A 22,922-nucleotide genomic window follows, 5' to 3' on the forward strand; every position below is an offset into this window, starting at 1 on the left:
ATATATGGGAGCTCTACACTGTATGGGGGCACAATGTATGGGGGTGTTACAATATATGGGAGCTCTACACTGTATGGGGGCACAATGTATGGGGGTGTTACAATATATGGGAGCTCTACACTGTATGAGGGCACAATGTATGGGGGTGCAACAATATATGGGAGCTCTACACTGCATGGGGGCACAATGTATGGGGGTGCTACAATATATAGGAGCTCTACACTGTATGGGGGTGCTACAATATATGGGAGCTCTACAGTGTATGGGGCACAATGTATGGGGGTGCAACAATATATGGGAGCTCTACACTGCATGGGGCACAATGTATGGGGGTGCAACAATATATGGGAGCTCTACACTGCATGGGGGCACAATGTATGGGGGTGCTACAATATATGGGAGCTCTACACTGTATGGGGGCACAATGTATGGGGGTGTTACAATATATGGGAGCTCTACACTGTATGGGGGCACAATGTATGGGGGTGTTACAATATATGGGAGCTCTACACTGTATGGGGGCACAATGTATGGGGGTGCAACAATATATGGGAGCTCTACACTGTATGGGGGCACAATGTATGGGGTCTCTACACTGTATGGGGGCACAATGTATGGGGGTGCAACAATATATGGGAGCTCTACACTGTATGGGGGCACAATGTATGGGGGTGCAACAATATATGGGAGCTCTACACTGTATGGGGGCACAATGTATGGGGGTGTTACAATATATGGGAGCTCTACACTGTATGGGGGCACAATGTATGGGGGTGTTACAATATATGGGAGCTCTACACTGTATGAGGGCACAATGTATGGGGGTGCAACAATATATGGGAGCTCTACACTGCATGGGGGCACAATGTATGGGGGTGCTACAATATATAGGAGCTCTACACTGTATGGGGGTGCTACAATATATGGGAGCTCTACAGTGTATGGGGCACAATGTATGGGGGTGCAACAATATATGGGAGCTCTACACTGCATGGGGCACAATGTATGGGGGTGCAACAATATATGGGAGCTCTACACTGCATGGGGGCACAATGTATGGGGGTGCTACAATATATGGGAGCTCTACACTGTATGGGGGCACAATGTATGGGGGTGTTACAATATATGGGAGCTCTACACTGTATGGGGGCACAATGTATGGGGGTGTTACAATATATGGGAGCTCTACACTGTATGGGGGCACAATGTATGGGGGTGTTACAATATATGGGAGCTCTACACTGTATGGGGGCACAATGTATGGGGGTGTTACAATATATGGGAGCTCTACACTGTATGGGGGCACAATGTATGGGGGTGTTAAAATATGGAGCTCTACACTGTATGGGGGCACAACTTATGGGGGTGCTATAATATATGGGAGCTCTACACTGTATGGGGGCACAATGTATGATGGTGCTACAATATATGGGAGCTCTACACTGTATGGGAGCACAATGTATGGGGGTGCTACAATATATGGGAGCTCTACACTGTATGGAGGCACAATGTATGGGGGTGCTACAATATATAGGAGCGCTACACTGTATGGGGGCACAATGTATGGGGGTGCTACAATATATGGGAGCTCTACATTGTATAGGGGCACAATGTATGGGGGTGCTACAATATATGGGGGCTCTACACTGTATGGGGGCACAATGTATGGGGGTGCTACAATATATGGGGGCTCAACACTGTATGGGGCACAATGTATGGTGGTGCTACAATATATGGGGGCTCTACACTGTATGGCGGCACAATGTATGGGGGTGCTACAATATATGGGGGCACAATGCATGGGGTGCTACAATATATGGGAGCTCTACACTGTATGGGGGCACAATTTATGCGGGTGCTACAATATATGGGGGCTCTACACTGTATGGGGGCACAATGTATGTTAGCGCTACACTGTATTGGGGCACAATGTATGGGGGTGCTACAATATATGGGGGCTCTACACTGTATGGGGGCACAATGTATGGGGGTGCTACAATATATGGGAGCTCTACACTCTATGGAGGCACAATGTATGGGGGCTCTACACTATGGGAACACAATGTATGGTGGTGCTACACTGTATGGGGGCACAATGTATGGGGGTGCTACACTGTATGGGGGCACAATGTATGGGGGTGCTACAATATATGGGAGCTCTACACTGTATGGGGGCACAATGTATGGGGGTGCTACACTGTATGGGGGCACAATGTTTGAGGGTGCTACACTGTATGGGGGCACAATATATGGGGGCTCTACACTGTATGGGGTCCATACAAATTTGGGGTCCTTTTTTATGGTTACTCTTGTGAAAACAAGAAATTTGAAGCTAAAGTAAAATTTTTGTGAAAAAAGGATAAATATTCATTTTTTCCTTCCACATTACTTTAGTCCCTGTGAAGCACCTGAAGGGTTAATAAACTTGTTTAATGTGGTTTTGAGCACCTTGAGGGGTGGAGTTTTTAGAATTGCGTCACTTTTGGGTATTTTCTATCATATAGACCCCCTCAAAGCGACTTCAAATGTGAGGTGGTCCCTAAAAAATGGTTTTGTAAATTTTATGGAAAAATGAGAAATTGCCGGTCAACTTTTAACCCTTATAACATCCTAACAAAAAAAAATTGTGTCTAAAATTGTGCTGATGTAAAGTAGACATGTGGGAAATGTTATTTATTAACTATTTTGAGTGATATGTCTCTGTGATTTAAGAGCATAAAATTTAAAAGTTGGAAAATTGAGAAATTTTTAAACTTTCGCCAAATTTCCGATATTTTTAGAAATAATCGTAAGTCATATCTAACAAATTTTACCACAATCATGTACAATGTGTCACGATCACGAAAAAACAATCTCAGAATCCGTTGGATCCGTTGAGGTGTTCCAGAGTTATTACCTCATGAAGAGGTCAGATTTAAAAAAAATTTGGCCTCATCATAAAGGTCAAAACTGGCTTGGTCACTAAGGAATTAATGCTCATTGTTCAAGTATTCAATCAATCTGCATGGTTCGTCCTTCTCTGTTTTGCAGGTCAACAAACTAGCTAACCTGGACAATGTGTAAACAATATATTAACAAACATCTATTGTTCAATTACCCTGTGTCCCTGTCATCCAAGATAACAGACAATAAGGTACCACAAACATCAACTCAAAACATTAAAGACTCATACGAACAATAGTCTGTGTTTCTTGACCAAGTGTAAAAAAAACTTACTGTCATTTCCAAATAAAAGACAGGTGTGTACAGGTGATTACTAAAGGTAGCCATCTCCATATATATAAATTGCATTACTGCTCTAGAAAAATAAAAAAATTTAACATTCTTGTTGCTGGTAACCTGCCTTTGTGAATCTTCTCTTGGGTGGAAGCCCTTAAGTTGTATGGGAAGGTAGGATCCTGCTGTAATTAAAAATGCCAGAGGCTGAGGGGTGAAGTGCTCAGTCAGAAAGATTAAGTATACAAAAGACTGATTCACATTAGGCAGGTTCCCAGCAATGAGAATCGCCTTATCCGTGGCTGCTGAGTACACAAGAATTGGCCAATTTATGTGCTAAGTATTCACAATGTTACAATTTTTCTAGAGCAGTTATGCAGCTCAGATTCCCTAGATTTCATGTTTGCATGCTATAGCGCTACGACGTGCAGCTTTATTTGTTTGACCAACCAAAGAAAACAGCCACAACTTCAAAAGTCAAAATAATAGTTTATGGCAATAGACTGGCAAACTGAAAATAGGCATCTGGATAATTAAGATAAAATCCTGTGTCGTCACGCCCCTCCGTTGATTGTCGGTCTATCGCATTATTGCCCAGACGATAGGGGGCAGCAGAGAACTGTTAGATCTGAAGATAACAGTGGGTGGATCTGAGATACGACCCTCATTGCTGCGATCTTTGACAAATTGGTGGCAGCGGTGGCAATCTGAGTGGCCCCTGCAGTGTACCCACCCTTGACAATATATAACGTGCACACACCACCAAATGGGGGAGCGTGAACACCGGAACAGGGAGGGAACCCAACCATCCAAGCACTGCCTCTTGATCCTGACAGAAGCACACAGCGTCCCTGGCCACATTGCGAGTTGTGCGTGCTTCTCACTGCAGCTCTCTGATGTCAGTGACTTGGTTTTTCTGAATAACTTGGGAGACTGGAGACACTGGATCCAGTAATGGTGAGGTCTGGATGGGGTCTTGCGGGCTTGAGGGCCATATCTCTCTCCCGATAATGTAACATTCTGATCAGAACAGACCTTGGTGAAGGGACAGGGTGAGTCGGCCCCCCACCTGCACATTCCATGGTACATGGTGAGGGTTAACATATTAGTTTTTAATTTTAGCCATTTTTCAAAGATCTCAGTGTGAGAAGACCTCCACACACTGCTGCAGCACATGCTACTGATCCTGAGTGTTCGTTATTGCCTGTAACCCTGTGCACACTGCAATCTGTCTGACTGATGAAGGTCATTGTAGGACCAAAACGTCGTCTTTATTTTTAGATTCCCTGCACAAAAAAAATTAATCTTCTTACAACATTTATCTGAGTGCCAAGACTTCTACAAGATCAGTAGGAGAAGAGCCCTCACTTTTTCCGTCCTACAGTGAGCTGCACATCATTGCACCTGTTGTCTAGGACTCTAGGTCGTCTGTTGGCAGGTACTTGCTGAGTGTCTCCAGTCTCTTCTTGCCGCAGCCATTTGGTCTCCTACAGCACGGACTCTGCCCTCTACGGCACGGACTCTGCTCTCTACTTCATGGACACTGCCCTCTACGACACAGACTCTGCTCTCTACGGCACAGACTCTGCCCTCTACAGCATGGACTCTGCTCTCTACGGCACAGACACTGCCCTCTACGGCACAGACTCTGCTCTCTATGTCACGGACTCTGCCTTCCAAGGCATGGACTCTGCCCTCTACAGCACGGACTCTGCCCTCTATGGCATGGACTCTGCTCTCTACGACACGGACACTGCCCTCTATGGCACAGACTCTGCTCTCTGCGGCATGGACTCTGCCCTCTATGGCATGGACTCTGCCCTCTATGGCATGGACTCTGCTCTCTACGACACGGACACTGCCCTCTATGGCACAGACTCTGCTCTCTGCGGCATGGACTCTGCCCTCTATGGCACGGACTCTGCCCTCTATGGCATGGACTCTGCTCTCTACGGCATGGACACTGCCCTCCATGACACGGACAGTGCCCTCTACGGCACAGACTCTGCTCTCTACAGCACGGACTCTGCCCTCTATGGCACGGACTCTGCCCTCTAAGGCACGGACTCTGCTCTCTGCGGCACGGACACTGCCCTCCATGGCATGGACACTGCCCTCTATGGCACGGACCCTGCTCTCTACGACACGGACCCTGCTCTCTACGTCACGGACTCTGCCCTCCATGGCATGGACTCTGCCCTCTACGGCATGGACTCTGCTCTCTACGGCACGGACTCTGTTCTCTGCGGCATGGACTCTGCCCTCTATGGCACGGACTCTGCTCCCTACGGCACAGACTGCTCCCTACGGCACAGACTCTGCTCTCTACGGCATGGACTCTACCCTCTACGGCGCAGACTCTGCTCTCTACGGCATGGACTCTGTCCTCTACAGCACGGACTCTGCCCTCTACGGCACGGACTCTGCTCTCTACAGCACGGACACTGTACTCCATGGCACGGACTCTGCCCTCTACAGCACGGACTCTGCTCTCTACAGCACGGACTCTGCTCTCTACGGCATGGACTCTGCTCTCTGCGGCACGGATGCAAATGTGAAACTAGCCTAACCTATGTCAAAACCCTGATATATCTCTGAGACTGCCATGTTGTAAAGTGACAGTAGACAGAGAGGACTTCCAATGAGCCACCGCCATGAAAAACTCCTTTAGTGTAGGCTCCGCTGGTGACTGCTGGTGATCAGCAGGAGGAGCAGTGCCATCATCATACTCGCGGCCTCTGTGGCACCTCTCTGGTACCTGCTTCCTCAGACCCTTCGTCTCCCGAGGTCATAGCATCATCCTCCATGTCAGGCACCATGGAGCCTGTAGCAGTACAACACCCATTTTCCACAGGGGTTGTACTTTAGTTTCATTAGCTTCCATGGTCACTACCACTGTGACTGTGGCGACATCTTGGGTCTGCGATCTCATCGCTTCCGCCATCTTCTTTTGGGTCATTTTCTGGCAGATAATACCTCAGCAGGTTACCGGAGAGTGATTCTGTAAATTCAGAGTGCGTTTTGGGTCTAATATTGCATAAAATGCTAGGCAGGAGCTCCTCCTGTGTCGTCTCAGACAATGTGCTGGCCCATAACCCCAATTTAGATTTTTTTTTTTTTAGAAAGATTATTATATGATAACATTTTTTTTTTAAAGTACTCGAAACACATAAACCTAATTTCCAGAATGGGTCATAATGGTAACTTCACTGTAATGCAGAGATGTTTGTGGTGCTGGAGCCGTTTCCCTGATTTACATGTCCTGTGGTAAGCACAGCATGGATCATGGCACACTTTCCCTTTAAAGGCTCATGTAGATGTCCAAAGAACTCAATCCAAGCACGGAGTGCTATGGATGGACTGTCCGTGTGTCTCCCAACCCAAAGTCATATACTCCTATGTGGCTGTCAAATTCAGGTTGGGAGAACCGTGGTTAGTCCGTGCATTGCATTATGTGCTCAGACCAAGTTTATGGAAGGTCTGCATGAGGCCTAAGACTCAATTCGATGTGCATGGTGGATTATTTACTTACCAGTCATGATTGCAGCTCATACCTCCAGCTGGAGGTTTATCCTGTGGTGATGGCTCATGGTTGTCTTGTCGTGTCTTTGGTGCTGGTGGGTTACTTTGCGATGATGCTGGCTCGTGGAGATGGTGTTGTGACTGATGTGGATGGATTACCCTGTGGTGAAGTCTCATGGTGGTGGTGTTGTGGATTTGGTGCGGATTGGTTATCCTATGGTGATGGCTCGTGGTGGTCTTGTCAGGTCTCTGGTGCAGATTATATACCATGTGGTGATTGCTCATGGCGGTCGTGCCTTTGGTGCAGACTGGTTACCCTGTGGTGATGACTTGTGGTTGTCTCATGTTTCTGGTGTTGGGTTACCTTGATGACTGCTCGTGGAGATTGTGTCGTGACTTCTGTCGGTGAATTATCCTGTGGTGACGGCTTTTGGTGGTCGAGTCATGTCTCTGGTGCGGATTGGATATCCTGGGGTGATGGCAGCTTGTGGTGGTCCTATTGTGTCTCTGGTTTGGGTGGATTATCCTGTGGTGTTGGCTCGTGATGGGCGTGTCATGTCTCTGATGTGCATTGGTTACCCTGTGGTGATGGCATGTTGTGGTCGTGTTTGTATGGGTGGATTACTCTTTTGTGATAGCTTATGGTCGTGTCATGTCTTTGATGTGGATTGGTTACCTTGTGGTGATGGCATCTCATAGTGGTCGTGTCTCTGGTGTGGGTAGTTTATCCTGTGGTGGTGGCTCATGGTGGTCATGTCTCTGGATTATCCTGTGATTATGACTCATGGTGGTTGTATTGTGTATCTCGTGCTGGTGGGTTATGCTCTGGTGAAGGCAGCTCATGGTCGTGTCGTGTCTCAGGTGTGGGTGGATTGTTCTGCGGTGATGGCTAGTGGTGGTTGCGTCGCATCGCTGGTTTTAGTGTAGGTTGCATCATGTCTCTGATGTGGGTGGATTACCCTGGGGTGATGGCTGCTCATGGTAATGTCGTAGCTTTGATGTGGGGTATCCTGTGGTGATGGCTCATAGTGGTTGTATTTTGTCTCTGGTGTGGGTGGGTTACCTAGTGGTGATGGCTCATGGCGGTCGTATCGTGTCTTTGGTGCTTATGGGTTATCATGTGATGGCAGCTCGTGGTGGTCGTGTTGCTTCTCTGGTGTGGGGGAGTTACCCTGTAGTGAAGGCTTATGGTGGGCTTGTCTTTGGTGCAGATTGATTACCTTGTGGTGATGGCTCGTGGTGATCATGTCATGTCTCTGGTGTGAGTGGGTTACCCTGTGGTGATTGTTGCTCATGGTGATCGTGTCATACCTCTGTTGTGGATGGATTACCCTGTAGTGATGGCTCATGGTGGTCGTGTCGTGGCTCTCATTTGGGTGGATTATCCTGTGGTGTTGGCTCGTGGTGGGCATGTCATGTCTCTGGTTTGGGTGAATTATCCTGCGGTGATGGCCAGTGGTGGTTGCATTTTATCTCTGGTGTTAGTGGGTTACCCTGTGGTGATGTCTCTGGTTAACCAGGGGTGATGGCTGCTCACGGTCATGTTGTGTCGTGTCTCTGATGAGGGTTGTCCTGTGGTGATGGCTCATGGTGGTTGTATTTTGTCTCTGGTGTGGGTGGGTTACCTGGTGGCGATGGCTTGTGGCGGTCGTGTCGTGTCTCTGTTGCTTATGGGTTATTCTGTGAAGATGGAAACTCGTGGTGGTCATGTTGCATCACTGGCGTGGGTGAGTTAACCTGTGGTGAAGGCTCGTGGTGGTCCTGCCTTTTTTGCAGATTGGTTACCTTTTGGTTATGGCTTGTGGTGGTCACATCGTGTCTCTGGTGTGAGTTGGTTACCCTTTGGTGATGGTTGTTCGTGGTGATCGTGTCCTAACTCTGTTGTGGGTGGATTACCCTGTGGTGATGGTTTGTATTCATATTGTCATGTCTCTGGTGCAGATTAGTTATCCTATGGTGATGGCAGCTTGTGGTGGCTGTGTTGTGTCTCTGGTGTGGGTTAGTTACCCTGTGGTGAAAACTTATGGTGGTCTTGTCTTTAGTGCAGATTGGTTACCTTGTGGTGATGGCTCATGGTGGTCATGTCGTGTCTCTGGTGTGAGTGTGTTACCCTGTGGTGATGGATGCTCATGGTGATTGTGTCATACTTCTGTGGTGGATGGATTACCCTGTAGTGATGGCTCGTGGTGGTCGTGTAGTGGCTCTGATTTGAGTGGATTATCCTGTGGTGTTGGCTCGTGGTGGGCGTGTCGTGTCTCTGGTTTGGGTGGACTATCCTGTGGTGTTGGCTTGTGGTGGGCGTGTTGTGTCTCTGGATTAGGTGGATTATCCTGTGGTGTTGACTCATGGTGGGCGTGTCGTGTCTCATGTGGATTGGTTACCTTGTGGTGATGGCTTGTTGTGGGTGTGTTTTTGCATGGGTAGATTACACTTTTGTGATGGCTCATGGTGGTCGTGTTATGTCTGATGTGGATTGGTGACCCTGTGGTGTTGGCATCTCATGGTGGTCATGTCTCTGGTGTGGGTAGTTTATCCTGTGGTGGTGGCTCATGGTGGTCATATCTCTGGTTTATCCTGTGCTGATGACTCATGGTATTCATGTCAGGTCTCTGGTGCAAATTGTATACCGTGTGGTGATGGCTCATGGTGGTCATGCCTTTGGTGCAGATTGGTTGCCCTGTGGTGATAGCTTGTGGTGGTCGTGTCATGTCTCTTTTGTGGGTGGGTTATCCTGTGGTGTTGGCTTGTGGTGGTTGTGTCTTGACTCTCGTCCTGTGTCTGTTGATTTAGGATCATGGAGCGCTCGGCGTCCGCCGTCAGCCATAGCAGCGCAGTCGTCACTGAGCGTCTGCAGGAGTTGGTGCGGCTGTTCAAGGATAGGACTGAGCGGGTGAAGGAGCGACTCATAGACCCGGAGCTGTCTTCTGAGGAAGAGAGTCCATCTTCATGTGAGACTTCTCAGGATCGGGGGAGGTGGGTGGCAAGAGAGCATTTGGTGCATTATTAACCCTTCTAACTTCTCACTGCTTTCCTTCTAGCACCATCCAAAAAAGTTGCTGCAGCACCTCCACCTTCTCCTCCCCCTCCCGAGGTGAATAAGCCAGAGTGCAAGGGGTCCACAGAGAAAGAACATTACTGTGAGATGCTCTGCTGCAAGTTCAAGAGCCGAAGCTGGGGAGAATGTCTGCAGAAGTATAAGTTCCCAGCCAACATCGATCCACTAACCAGTAAGGGGGATGTTCTGTCCAATTTTGCAGTTCATGATGAGATCACAGAGAGCATGGGACCATACCCGGATCTGCAGTGCCTGATATTGTAAGGCACCCACTCTAGAAACCCTAGACATAGGATAGACGTCCAAATATTTGTACTGACTTTCGCGCCACACACTCCTGGCGGGACTGACCTCTTACAAGACTGTCCCCCCACACACTCCTAATAAGACTGACCACTTACTAGACTTTCCCCCCACACACTCCTGGCGGGACTGAACCCTTACCAGACTGTCCCTCCACACACTCTTAACTGGGGCGACACCATCCTAGACTGTCCCTCCACACACTCCTGATGGGGAAGACACCCCCCTAGCTTCCTTGTGGAGGGCCCTGCTTCTCACTTCTCTCTCTTCACGCAGACCTCATGTATGTCCTGTGGCTTTTCTTTGTGGTTTTGGCGTGGAACTGGAACTGCTGGTTTATCCCCGTGCGCTGGGCCTTCCCCTACCAGATGCCAGAAAACGTCCATTACTGGCTGTTCATGGACTATCTGTGTGATCTCATCTACTTGCTGGACATCGTCGTCTTCCAGGTCCGGTTGCAGTTTGTGCGAGGTGGTGACATCATCGTAAGTAACAGGTGTAGACTATGACATCATTATAGGTAGCGGGCACGGTGGTGACATCATCATAACTAAGTGGCAAGGTGGTGACATCACCGTAAGTAACAGGCTAGGCGATTACATCATCATAGGTAGCAGGTGAGGTGGTGACATCATGATAAGTAACGGGCGAGGTGGTGACATCATCATAGGTAGCAGGCGAGGTGGTGACATCATGATAAGTAACGGGCGAGGTGGTGACATCATCATAGGTAGCAGGCGAGGTGGTGACATCATGATAAGTAACGGGCGAGGTGGTGACATTACCATAAGTAGCAGGCGAGGTGGGACATCATGATAAGTAACAGGCGAGGTGGTGACATCATCATAGGTAGCAGGCGAGGTGGTGACATCATGATAAGTAACGGGCGAGGTGGTGACATTACCATAAGTAGCAGGCGAGGTGGGACATCATGATAAGTAACAGGCGAGGTGGTGACATCATCATAGGTAGCAGGCGAGGTGGTGACATCATGATAAGTAACGAGCGAGGTGGTGACATTACCATAAGTAGCTCTGTAACGGTGCGAGGTCTCCACTTCGTGGCTCAGTTGCTGCGGTTCCTTCTACTTCTCAATAATATCACTCACAGGTGATGGAGAAGATTGCAGAGGAAGAAATGTCAGGAATGGACTTGTTACCCCGGTGGCTCCTATTGCAAGGGACTGCACGGGTGTCCATGAGCTCTGCACCACCAGCCATTCTGTCACATGGTAGTGATGGCAGATGAAATGGGAGGGGCTGGGGGCATTAAAGGGATGGAGGTTGTATAGTGAGGGCAAGCGGCCGGGGGTTATATACCTGTGGGAAAGGGGCCGAAGGTTATACACCGAGTGCTGGAGGTTATACATCGGGGGAGGGAGAGGGGCAGGCAAGTTATACACTGGATGCTGGAGGTTATATACCTGGGGAAGAGGGGTTGGAGGATATACACCATGGGCCAGAGGTTATACACTGGGGATAGAGGGCAGGAGGTTATACCTTTATATCTCTGTATCCGGTCTATATCTCTGTATCTGTGCTATATCTCTGTATCCGCTCTATATCTCTGTATCCGCTCTATATCTCTGTATCTGTGCTATATCTCTGTATCCGCTCTACAGGTCCTTCTCAAAAAATTAGCATATAGTGTTAAATTTCATTATTTACCATAATGTAATGATTACAATTAAACTTTCATATATTATAGATTCATTATCCACCAACTGAAATTTGTCAGGTCTTTTATTGTTTTAATACTGATGATTTTGGCATACAACTCCTGATAACCCAAAAAACCTGTCTCAATAAATTAGCATATCAAGAAAAGGTTCTCTAAACGACCTATTACCCTAATCTTATGAATCAACTAATTAACTCTAAACACATGCAAAAGATACCTGAGGCTTTTAAAAACTCCCTGCATGGTTCATTACTCAAAACCCCCATCATGGGTAAGACTAGCGACCTGACAGATGTCAAGAAGGCCATCATTGACACCCTCAAGCAAGAGGGTAAGACCCAGAAAGAAATTTCTCAACAAATAGGCTGTTCCCAGAGTGCTGTATCAAGGCACCTCAATGGTAAGTCTGTTGGAAGGAAACAATGTGGCAGAAAACGCTGTACAACGAGAAGAGGTGACCGGACCCTGAGGAAGATTGTGGAGAAGGACCGATTCCAGACCTTGGGGAACCTGAGGAAGCAGTGGACTGAGTCTATTGTGGAAACATCCAGAGCCACCGTGCACAGGCGTGTGCAGGAAATGGGCTACAGGTGCCGCATTCCCCAGGTAAAGCCACTTTTGAACCATAAACAGCGGCAGAAGCGCCTGACCTGGGCTACAGAGAAGCAGCACTGGACTGTTGCTAAGTGGTCCCAAGTACTTTTTTCTGATGAAAGCAAATTTTGCATGTCATTCGGAAATCAAGGTGCCAGAGTCTGGAGGAAGACTGGGGAGAAGGAAATGCCAAAATGCCTGAAGTCCAGTGTCAAGTACCCACAGTCAGTGATGGTGTGGGGTGCCATGTCAGCTGCTGGTGTTGGTCCACTGTGTTTCATCAAGGGCAGGGTCAATGCAGCTAGCTATCAGGAGATTTTGGAGCACTTCATGCTTCCATCGGCTGAAATGCTTTATGGAGATGAAGATTTCATTTTTCAGCACGACCTGGCACCTGCTCACAGTGCCAAAACCACTGGTAAATGGTTTACTGACCATGGTATTACTGTGCTCAATTGGCCTGCCAACTCTCCTGACCTGAACCCCATAGAGAATCTGTGGGATATTGTGAAGAGAAAGTTGAGAGACGCAAGACCCAACACTCTGGATGAGCTTAAGGCCGCTATTGAAGCATCCTGGGCCTCCATAACATCTCAGCAGTGTCACAGGCTGATTGCCTCCATGCCACGCCGCATTGAAGCAGTCATTTCTGCCAAAGGATTCCCGACCAAGTATTGAGTGCATAACTGAACATTATTATTTGATGGTTTTTTTGTTTGTTATTAAAAAACACTTTTATTTGATTGGCCGGGTGAAATATGCTAATTTATTGAGACAGGTTTTTTGGGTTATCAGGAGTTGTATGCCAAAATCATCAGTATTAAAACAATAAAAGACCTGACAAATTTCAGTTGGTGGATAATGAATCTATAATATATGAAAGTTTAATTGTAATCATTACATTATGGTAAATAATGAAATTTAACACTATATGCTAATTTTTTGAGAAGGACCTGTATATCTCTGCATCCGGTCTATATCTCTGTATCTGTGCTATATCTCTGAATCCGCTCTATATCTCTGTATCCGCTTTATATCCGCTCTATATCTCTGTATCCGCTCTATATCTCTGTTTCTGTGCAATGTATCTGGCTTCTTCTTTCCTTTGTAGACAGACAGGAAGGCGATGCGTGACAAGTATGTTCGGTCTGAGCGGTTTAAGGTAAGTCTGCTTCTGACCGGCCGGCGCTGGAGCATTGTACAGTGTAATGGGCGGGTGACGATTTCTGGCTGTCTCTGCTAGATGGACATCATCTCTCTTCTTCCTCTGGATCTTCTTTACTTTAAGTTTGGTGTGAAGTCCATCCTGCGTTTCCCACGTACTTTGAAGGTGAGTGGTAGCGGGTGTGCGGGGCTGTGGCAGGTCCATGGCCCCCAAGTAACCCCACCGTCCTCTATTCCAGTACATGGCTTTCTTTGAATTCAACAACCGTCTGGAGGCGATTCTGAGTAAAGCGTACATCTACAGGTCAGCACCTGCCATCCATTGTTGCTGCCATGACCAGTGACAGCAGGTTACATGTGCTGTCTGTTATGTTATCAGAGTCATCCGCACCACCGCCTACCTGCTGTACTGTCTGCACGTCAACGCCTGCCTCTACTACTGGGCCTCTGACTATGAGGGGCTGAGCTCCACCAAATGGGTGTATGATGGGGAGGGCAACAGGTGAGCAACGCATGCAGGACACATGGCACCTCGCTCCATGCGGCCCTAGACAACAGATGTGGCACATCGCTCCATCCGTCCCTGCACAGCAGATGCGGCGCCTCACTTCATACGTCTGGTGGCCTCACTGTCACCTTCTACTTGTTTCCCTCTGTCATGTTGCACAGTTATATCCGCTGCTATTACTGGGCTGTGAAGACCCTCATCACTATTGGTGGCCTCCCGGACCCTCAGACGCTATTTGAGCTTTGTTTCCAGCTGCTGAATTACTTCATGGGTGTGTTCGCCTTCTCTGTGATGATTGGTCAGGTAAGTGCCCAGATCAGGGGATGGACATAGTAGTCCCCGCACCTCACTGAGCACCCTCCATGTGTTACAGATGAGAGATGTTGTGGGCGCAGCGACAGCCGGGCAGACATATTACCGCAGCTGCATGGACAGCACCATAAAGTACATGAACTGTTACAAGATACCGCGATCTGTCCAGAATCGCGTGAAGATGTGGTATGAATACACCTGGCAGTCCCAGGGTATGCTGGGTAAGAGTTGACACCTGCCCGTATCTGCTCAGCCTCCGCCTTGGTCATTCAGTGATGGGCGGATGTCTACTTCCATGACGTCACCACTGGAGTATAATAACCTCTTAATCTTCCAGATGAGTCGGAGCTGATGGTGCAACTTCCTGATAAGATGAGGCTGGATCTCGCCATTGACGTCAATTACAACATTGTCAGTAAAGTGGTTCTGTTCCAGGTATACTTGTGTGCACAGTCACTGCCCCAGCCCCCGCGCTCTCCAAGGTTACTGCCCCTGCTCTGTCAACAGTCCTATTCCCCCACTGTCCAGTCTGCTCCATCTTTAGCCCCCACTGTCCAATCTCACCACCACCCTACTGTCCCCATCTGACCCATTTCACTACAGTCTTCCCTGACCAGTGCCTCTCCCCAACTGTTCAGTCTGAAATTGTCTTGCCCTTACCCCCACCAGTCTACACACCCCTATCCAGTCTTGGCTTCACTCTTTCTAGTCTGGCCTGACCCCTCTCCAATATGGGTCATGTCCCTGTCTAGTCTGGCCCACCACTTCTCTCCAGTCTGGGCCGCCCCCTCTCTCTCCATGCTGGGCTGTGCCCCCGTGTAGTCCGACCCACAATCCCTCCCTCTGCAATCTTCGCCTCGCCCCCTCCCTCTCCAGTTTGAGCCACATCCCTGTCTAGTCTAGCCAACCACCCCCAGTTTGGGCCACTCCCTACAGGCTGGGTTGTGCCCTCTTTGTAGTCTGGCCTGCTCCCTCTTTCCAATCTGGGCCACGTCCCCGTCTAGTCTAGGCTGCCTCCGCTATCTAGTGTGGACCACAACCCCTGCCTCTGCAGTCTGGGTCTTGCTCCATCTAGTCTGGCCCACCCCCTTCTCCAATCTGGGCATGCGCACTTCCCTCTCCCGTTTGGGCCACGTCCCCGTCTGATCTGGCCTGCCACTCCCCTGTGGCCTAAGCTGTCCCTCCCCCCTTTTCCAGTCTGGCCTGCATCCCCTGTCTTGTCGAGCCTAGCCCTCTTACATTCTGGTCTGCATTCCTGTCTATAGTAAATATAGGAAAACTGACTGAACAGCAATCTAGTCTGAACTGGTGCATAACCAAAAAAAGACTTACATAGCAAATAGATCAATGGCTGCACTCAATTTTACTGTACTAAAGTAAGGAAATGTGCGATACATGAAATGTGAATAGCATAATGGCTTGTGAAATCTATGAAAAAACACGAGATGCTTAGCACAAGATTTGGCCAAAAATTGTGAGCCCATCCACCAAATATCCATGTAATCTCAGATTGGATGGGTACCTGACCTGACTGCCTAGTGTGAACACTTACCTCTGGCTAATAACATGGTAAAGCCTGCATTTATAGGAAAGTCGGAACCAACTGTGTTTGGATGGAATTAAAATCACAGCATGGTGAAGGGCGGGGCGTTCAAGTCAGAAAAAATAGTACATAGTAAATATAGGTTAAACTGACTGAACAGCAATCTAGTCTGAACAGGTGCATAACCAAAAAAGACTTACATAGCAAATAGATCAATGGCTGCACTCAACTGTACTAAAGCAAGGAAATGTGCGATACATGAAATGTGAATAGCTTAATGGCTTCTAAAATCTATGAAAAAACACATGAGATGCTTAGCACAAGATTTGGCCAAAAATTGTGAGCCCATCCACCAAACGTCAAGGTAATCTCAGATCGGATGGGTACCTGACCTGTCTGCCTAGTGTGAACACTTACCTCTGGCTAATAACATGGTAAAGCCTGCATTTATAGGAAGGTCGGAACCAACTGTGTTTGGATGTAATTAAAATCACAGCATGGTGAAGGGCGGGGCGTTCAAGTCAGAAAAAATAGTACATAGTAAATATAGGAAAACTGACTGAACAGCAATCTAGTCTGAACTGGTGCATAACCAAAAAAGACTTACATAGCAAATAGATCAATGGCTGCACTCAACTGTACTAAAGCAAGGAAATGTGCGATACATGAAATGTGAATAGCATAATGGCTTGTGAAATCTATGAAAAAACACATGAGATGCTTAGCACAAGATTTGGCCAAAAATTGTGAGCCCATCCACCAAACGCCAAGGTAATCTCAAATCGGATGGGTACCATGTTATTAGCCAGAGGTAAGTGTTCACACTAGGCAGGCAGGTCAGGTACCCATCCGATCTGAGATTACCTTGACGTTTGGTGGATGGGCTCACAATTTTTGGCCAAATCTTGTGCTAAGCCTCTCGTGTTTTTTCATAGATTTCACAAGCCATTATGCTATTCACATTTCATGTATAGCACATTTCCTTGCTGTAGTACAGTAAAATTGAGTGCAGCCATTGATCTATTTGCTATGTAAGTCTTTTTTTGGTTATGCACCAGTTCAGACTAGATTGCTGTTCAGTCAGTTTTCCTATATTTACTATGTACTATTCTTTCTGACTTGAACGCCCCGCCCTTCACCATGCTGTGATTTTAATTACATCCAAACACAGTTGGTTCTGACCTTCCTATAAATGCAGGCTTTACCATGTTATTAGCCAGAGGTAAGTGTTCACACTAGGCAGACAGGTCAGGTACCCATCCGATCTGAGATTACCTTGACGTTTGGTGGATGGGCTCACAATTTTTGGCCAAATCTTGTGCTAAGCATCTCATGTGTTTTTTCATAGATTTCACAAGCCATTATGCTATTCACATTTCATGTATCGCACATTTCCTTGCTTTAGTACAGTAAAATTGAGTGCAGCCATTGATCTATTTGCATTCCTGTCTAGTCTGGGTCGCACCCCTCTCTAGTCTGGCCGCTACCCTTCTCTAGTCTGGCCACTACCCCTCTCCAATCTGGGCAACCCCCCATCACCTCTGGTCGTCCACCTCCCCCAACTCTCAAGTCGGGACTGCATCCCCCCAGCTAGTCTGGCCCCCTGTCTCCAGTCTGGGTCATGCCTCCCATCCAGTCTGGGCCCTGCCTGCAGTCTAGGCCATGACCCTGTCTAGTCTGGCCTGCCACCCCCCTCATCTCCAGTCTCCCATCTAGTCTTGCTCACCATCCCTCTCCAATCTGGGCCATGTCCCTCATCTAACTGTCCTGCTTCTTTTTCCAGGTGAGCTGGGCCCCCGTTTACTCTATCTTCTCCCCTTTACCGTATTGCCCCCTCTAGTCTGACCCTCCTCCATCTAGTCATTACCACTCCCATCTAGTCAGGCCAGCCCCCTGTCTAGTATGGCCCCCTGTCTAGTATGGCCCTGCAGGCCTTCAGTCTGTGCCATGCCCCCTTCTATTCTGGCCTGCCACCCCCTCCTTTCCAGTCTGGGCCATAACTCCTATCTAGTCTTGCTCACCATCCCCTTCCAGTCTAGGCCCCCACTTCCAGCCTAGGCCGTGTCCCTCATCTAATTGGCCCACCGACCCTTTCTAGGTGGGCTGTGCCCCATCTACCCCAGCCTTTCCCATTTACTATCATGCCACCTTTAGTCTGGCCAGCCACCCATCTAGTATGGCTGCACTCTCCATCTAGTCTGGACCGCCTCCCCATCTAGGCTGATCCGCCTCATGGTCTAGGTTGGCCCGCTCCATCTCTCCTGTCTAGTCTGGCCCACCCCCATTTAGTGTGACCTGCTCCATCTCTCTAGTCTGGCCCCCCGCCATCTAGTCTGGCCCACCTCCATCTAGTCTGGCTCGCCCCCTTTGAGTCTGACTCACACCCCATCTAGTTTGGCCCACCTCCCATCTAGTTTGGCCCACCTCCCATCTAGTTTGGTCCACCTCCCATCTAGTTTGGTCCACCTCCCATCTAGTCTGGCCCACCTCCCATCTAGTCTGGCCCACCTCCCATCTAGTCTGGCCCACCTCCCATCTAGTCTGGCCCGGCTCCTTTGAGTCTGACTCACCCCCCATCTAGTCTGGCCCACCCCCCATCTAGTCTGGCCCACCCCCCATCTAGTTTGGCCCACCCCCATCTAGTCTGGCCCACCCCCATCTAGTCTGGCCTGCTCCGGCTACGGATAATTGATGGCATTGTTTTTCTCAGGGCTGTGACCGTCAGATGATTTGTGACATGCTGAAAAGACTACGCTCTGTAGTTTACCTCCCTGGAGACTACGTGTGTAAGAAGGTGAGACTGCAGCCCCACACTTGTATAATGTCACTGCAGGGTCGTGATGTCATCAGATCGTACATCACAGGGAATTCTGGGAGTTCTTGTACAATGTATCTTTCAGGGAGAGATTGGACGCGAAATGTACATCATAAAAGCTGGAGAAGTGCAGGTCCTGGGTGGCCCGGATGGACAGACTGTGCTGGTCAGCCTGAAGGCTGGCGCGGTGTTTGGAGAAATAAGGTAAGTGAATTCATAAAAGAGTGCTGACCGCGGTTGTCCGCCTGCAACCATTCATTACACTCTATATGCGCCTCGTGAGGGGCTCCATGTGGCTGAGTGGTTTGTATTGATATCCAGCAGCGCAGGGGCCAGAATCTGAGGGACACACCCTTATGGTTCCCTTCTGCTGTCCTTCAGACAGACCTCTGAATCCTTGTGCCCAGGCTGTGCACCTGCACTTTCAGGCGCTGTCTCCGCAGGTGGGGCACATCTGGGACTTACCTGTTTGCCATCTTTCAGTTTGCTGGCAATTGGTGGAGGAAACAGGCGAACGGCGAATGTAGTCGCCCATGGATTTACCAATCTGTTCATCCTGGACAAGAAGGACCTGAACGACATCCTCACCCACTACCCCGAATCTCAGAAGCTTCTGCGAAGGAAGGCCAAGTGAGTAAAGGCGAGCACAGCTACGGGTACCAGTGCTGCCACTCAATCATGGTGCCAGAGAGAGCAATGGAAAAAGCGGCATTAGCCACAGGCAGAGAGATGGAAGCAGCGGTGCCAGTCACAGGTAGAGAGATGGAAACAGCGGTGCCAGTCACAGGCAGAGAGATGGAAACAGCGGTGCCAGTCACAGGCAGAGAGATGGAAACAGCGGTGCCTGTCACAAGCAGAGAGATGGAAACAGCCGTGCCAGTCACAGGTAGAGAGATGGAAACAGCGGTGCCAGTCACAGGCAGAGAGGGACGGAAACAGAGGTGCCAGTCACAGGCAGAGAGATGGAAACAGCGGTGCCAGTCACAGGCAGAGAGATGGAAGCAGCGGTGCCAGTCACAGGTAGAGAGATGGAAACAGCGGTGCCAGTCACAGGCAGAGAGAAGTAGATGGCATCAGTCATGGATAAAGATGGATAGGAGGGTTGGTACTGTCAATGAAAAAAGCGTTGGTGTCGGTGGATGGGCGGTGGGGTGGTATCTGTCATGAAATTCATCATTCATTAATATTTGTACCTGATGATTTTCTGTTTTTTTTGTTTGTTTTTTTTAACTTGTAGAAAAATGCTTAAAAACAGCAATAAACCAAAGGAGGAGAGTCAACAGAAGGGCTTCCAACACATTATCCCCCCAAAACCAGAGACCCCAAAGCTTCTGAAAGCTGCAGTCGCTGCCACAGAAAGGATGGGCTTCAAAGGATTATCTAAAATAAGACGCCACCTTAAAGTGAAAAAATCAGTGGAGGTAAGGAAAGGATGTGAGGGGTCATAACGATCAGGGGCAGGTAAAGGGAGGTTATAATAAGCAGGGGCAGGTAAGAGGAGGTCATAACGGGCAGGGTCAGGAAAGGGGAGGTCAAAATGAGCAGGGGCAGGAAAGGTGAGGTCAAAACGGGCAGATAAGGAGAGGTCATAACGAGCAGGGGCAGGAAAGGGAAGGTCATAACAAGCAGGGGCAGGTAAGGGGAGGTCATAATGAGCAGGGGCAGGTAAGGGGAGGTCATAACGGGCAGGTAAGGGGAGGTCATAATGAGCAGGGGCAGGTAAGGGGAGGTCATAACGGGCAGGTAAGGGGAGGTCATAATGAGCAGGGGCAGATAAGGGGAGGTCATAACGGGCAGGTAAGGGGAGGTCATAACGATCAGGTAAGGAAAGGTCATAACGAGCAGGGGCAGGAAAGGGGAGGTCATAACAAGCAGGGGCAGGTAAGGGGAGGTCATAACGATCAGGGGCAGGAAAGGTGAGGTCATAATGGGCAGGTAAGGGGAGGTCATAACGGGTAGGTAAGGGGAGGTCATAACGGGCAGGTAAAGAGAGGTCATAACGAGCAGGGGCAGGAAAGGAGAGGTCATAACAAGCAGGGGCAGGTAAGGGGAGGTCATAATGAGCAGGGGCAGGTAAGGGGAGGTTATAACGGGCAGGTAAGTGGAGGTCATATCGGGCAGGGGCAGGAAAGGGGAGGTCATAACAAGCAGGGGCAGGTAAGGGGAGGTGATAACAGGTAGGTAAGGGGAGGTTATAATGCAGGTAAGGGGAGGTCATAAAGGGCAGGTAAGGGGAGGTCATAACGAGCAAGTAAGGGGAGGTCATAACAAGCAGGGACAGGAAAGGGGAGGTCATAACAAGCAGGGGCAGGTAAGGGGAGGTCATAACAAGCAGGGACAGGTAATGGGAGGTCATGCAATTTGTTGAAAAAGAGAATGGACAGCACTTCCAAAAATCCTACATTGATCTAATGCCACTAGGCAAAAATATATAGAACTGAACATGAGTGTCACGATCAGCTGCAGCCGCTGATGCGGCCCAGCCCCATAGACGCCCCCAAGCCAACCGACCTCAGAAGGCGTGGGGCGCGCATCCCCTGGGGAAGCAATACGGACCCTTTATACCGCAGAGGGGGACCCGGGCCTACCCGAACTAGGGGAGGGCAGAGATCGGGGTTCTGTGGCAGCTGAGCATGTGGACAAAGAAAGGGACACGTAGGACTTGATTACACCGCACAACTTCGGGTATAGAGAAAGTAAAGTTTACTAAAGTAAAGTCACACAGTACATAAACAAAACATAATGATGTCAGGCTCCAGATTCTACACCTTCAGAAGGGTACGACCCAGTGGACCCCAAGGCACCAACGGATCACCGAGGCACACATAGGCCGGACATCAGGGTACAAACAGGACATCAGGATACAGTCAGGACATCTGGACTCAGGAAAGACCTCAGGACATCAGGACACAGGCAGGGCATCAGGGTACAGACAGGACATCAGGACACAGGCAGGACATAAGGACATCTGGACCCAGGGTCACCGGCAGACATCAGACAGGAGTCATTCGGTTCCAGACATCCGACACGACATACAGGCACTACCAGTCATCAGGCTCCAAGCTCCAGGCAGCGGTCATCAGGTTCCAGACTGCGGTCGTCAGGCTCCGGGCATCGGACCTAGGGAGGAACTCAAGCGTGATGGTGCAAGCACCGCCGTACTGGACGTGGGCCAGACGGGGTTAACACCGCATGGTAGTCAGAGCACAGAGTAGCAGATGCTCAGCAGAAACACCGGTTTCAAGAGACTCAAAGTCACTGGGTGCGAGGCTCCAGACGCAGAGGGATTCCAGGAACATAATCACAGCAGACACAGTTCAGACAGGTTCAGGTACAGAACAGGTACAGGATCAAGGATTCGGGCCTGGATATACCGCCTCCAGGACAAGCACCAGAACAGAACAAAACAGGAATCAAGTCAAGGACTTTGGTACCAAAACATAGACAGGAGAGGTGCAGGAACACAAACACACTTAGCAAAGTTCAGGAGCTTTATGAGTAGCTCAGGCCCCGCCCATAGGGCAGGGGAACTTTATATAGGAGCTGCCCCTCAGTAATTGACTGGGGACAGCATTTCAAGTACACACCCTAACCCTGATAAAAGAAGGGAAGGTGTGGCCGCGTACGCCCTTAGCACACACAGAAACCATTACAGCACAATCAGTGCAGGAACTGAGGCTCAGGGCACCAGGCTGTGACTGCAAGCACTGACACGTGGAAAGTCATGCACCAGCTGCAAATGACCTCACAACCCGCGGACAGCTTCCACAGCGGCAACCAGGGACCGCACATGAGGAAGGTCATGCAATAGAAAAGACCTAACCACCATGAGCAGGGAACTGAGAAGGCTCTATCCAGGTAACAGCCAACAGTATCCCAGCTCAAATTAGGGGGAAAAGAGTAAAGGGTTAAAGCAAACATATGCATTGTCATGCCGAAAACCAGATACAGACAGAACGGCGTGACAGTGAGGTTCTTAGTTTAACATTCTGATCAGACTGTATGAAGCCCACTGCCACGTCACTGCAAGCCTCGTAGTGGGGGGTCATAACAAGCAGGGGCAGGTAAGGGGAGTTCATAACAAGCAGGAGCAGGTAAGGGGGGTGTCTGGGAAACAGCTGGGAGATCACGCAGATCCCATTGCTTCAACCAATATGTCAGGAGAATACTGTCAACTGCCTCCTGTCATCAGGACAATTACACAATTGTC

The 22,922-nt window shown here is 49.1% G+C and overlaps 1 protein-coding gene across 1 annotated transcript in view; it reads left to right on the forward strand.

The window, feature by feature from the left end:
- The window catches only part of CNGB1 (cyclic nucleotide gated channel subunit beta 1), a 173,166-nt gene that overhangs the window by 146,312 nt on the left and 3,932 nt on the right, over window positions 1–22,922 (forward strand). The window contains exons 24-37 of the mRNA XM_077288979.1: window positions 9,529–9,686; window positions 9,777–9,965; window positions 10,373–10,581; window positions 13,482–13,532; window positions 13,614–13,700; window positions 13,774–13,838; window positions 13,914–14,036; window positions 14,204–14,345; window positions 14,416–14,575; window positions 14,692–14,789; window positions 18,608–18,691; window positions 18,798–18,916; window positions 19,196–19,342; window positions 19,950–20,133. Coding sequence (XP_077145094.1) covers window positions 9,529–9,686; window positions 9,777–9,965; window positions 10,373–10,581; window positions 13,482–13,532; window positions 13,614–13,700; window positions 13,774–13,838; window positions 13,914–14,036; window positions 14,204–14,345; window positions 14,416–14,575; window positions 14,692–14,789; window positions 18,608–18,691; window positions 18,798–18,916; window positions 19,196–19,342; window positions 19,950–20,133 — 1,816 coding nt within the window. The remainder of the gene's footprint in view (window positions 1–9,528; window positions 9,687–9,776; window positions 9,966–10,372; window positions 10,582–13,481; window positions 13,533–13,613; window positions 13,701–13,773; window positions 13,839–13,913; window positions 14,037–14,203; window positions 14,346–14,415; window positions 14,576–14,691; window positions 14,790–18,607; window positions 18,692–18,797; window positions 18,917–19,195; window positions 19,343–19,949; window positions 20,134–22,922) is intronic.

This window comes from Ranitomeya variabilis, chromosome 2, assembly GCF_051348905.1.
Source record: "Ranitomeya variabilis isolate aRanVar5 chromosome 2, aRanVar5.hap1, whole genome shotgun sequence".
In the NCBI taxonomy this organism is placed as follows: Eukaryota; Metazoa; Chordata; class Amphibia; order Anura; family Dendrobatidae; genus Ranitomeya; species Ranitomeya variabilis.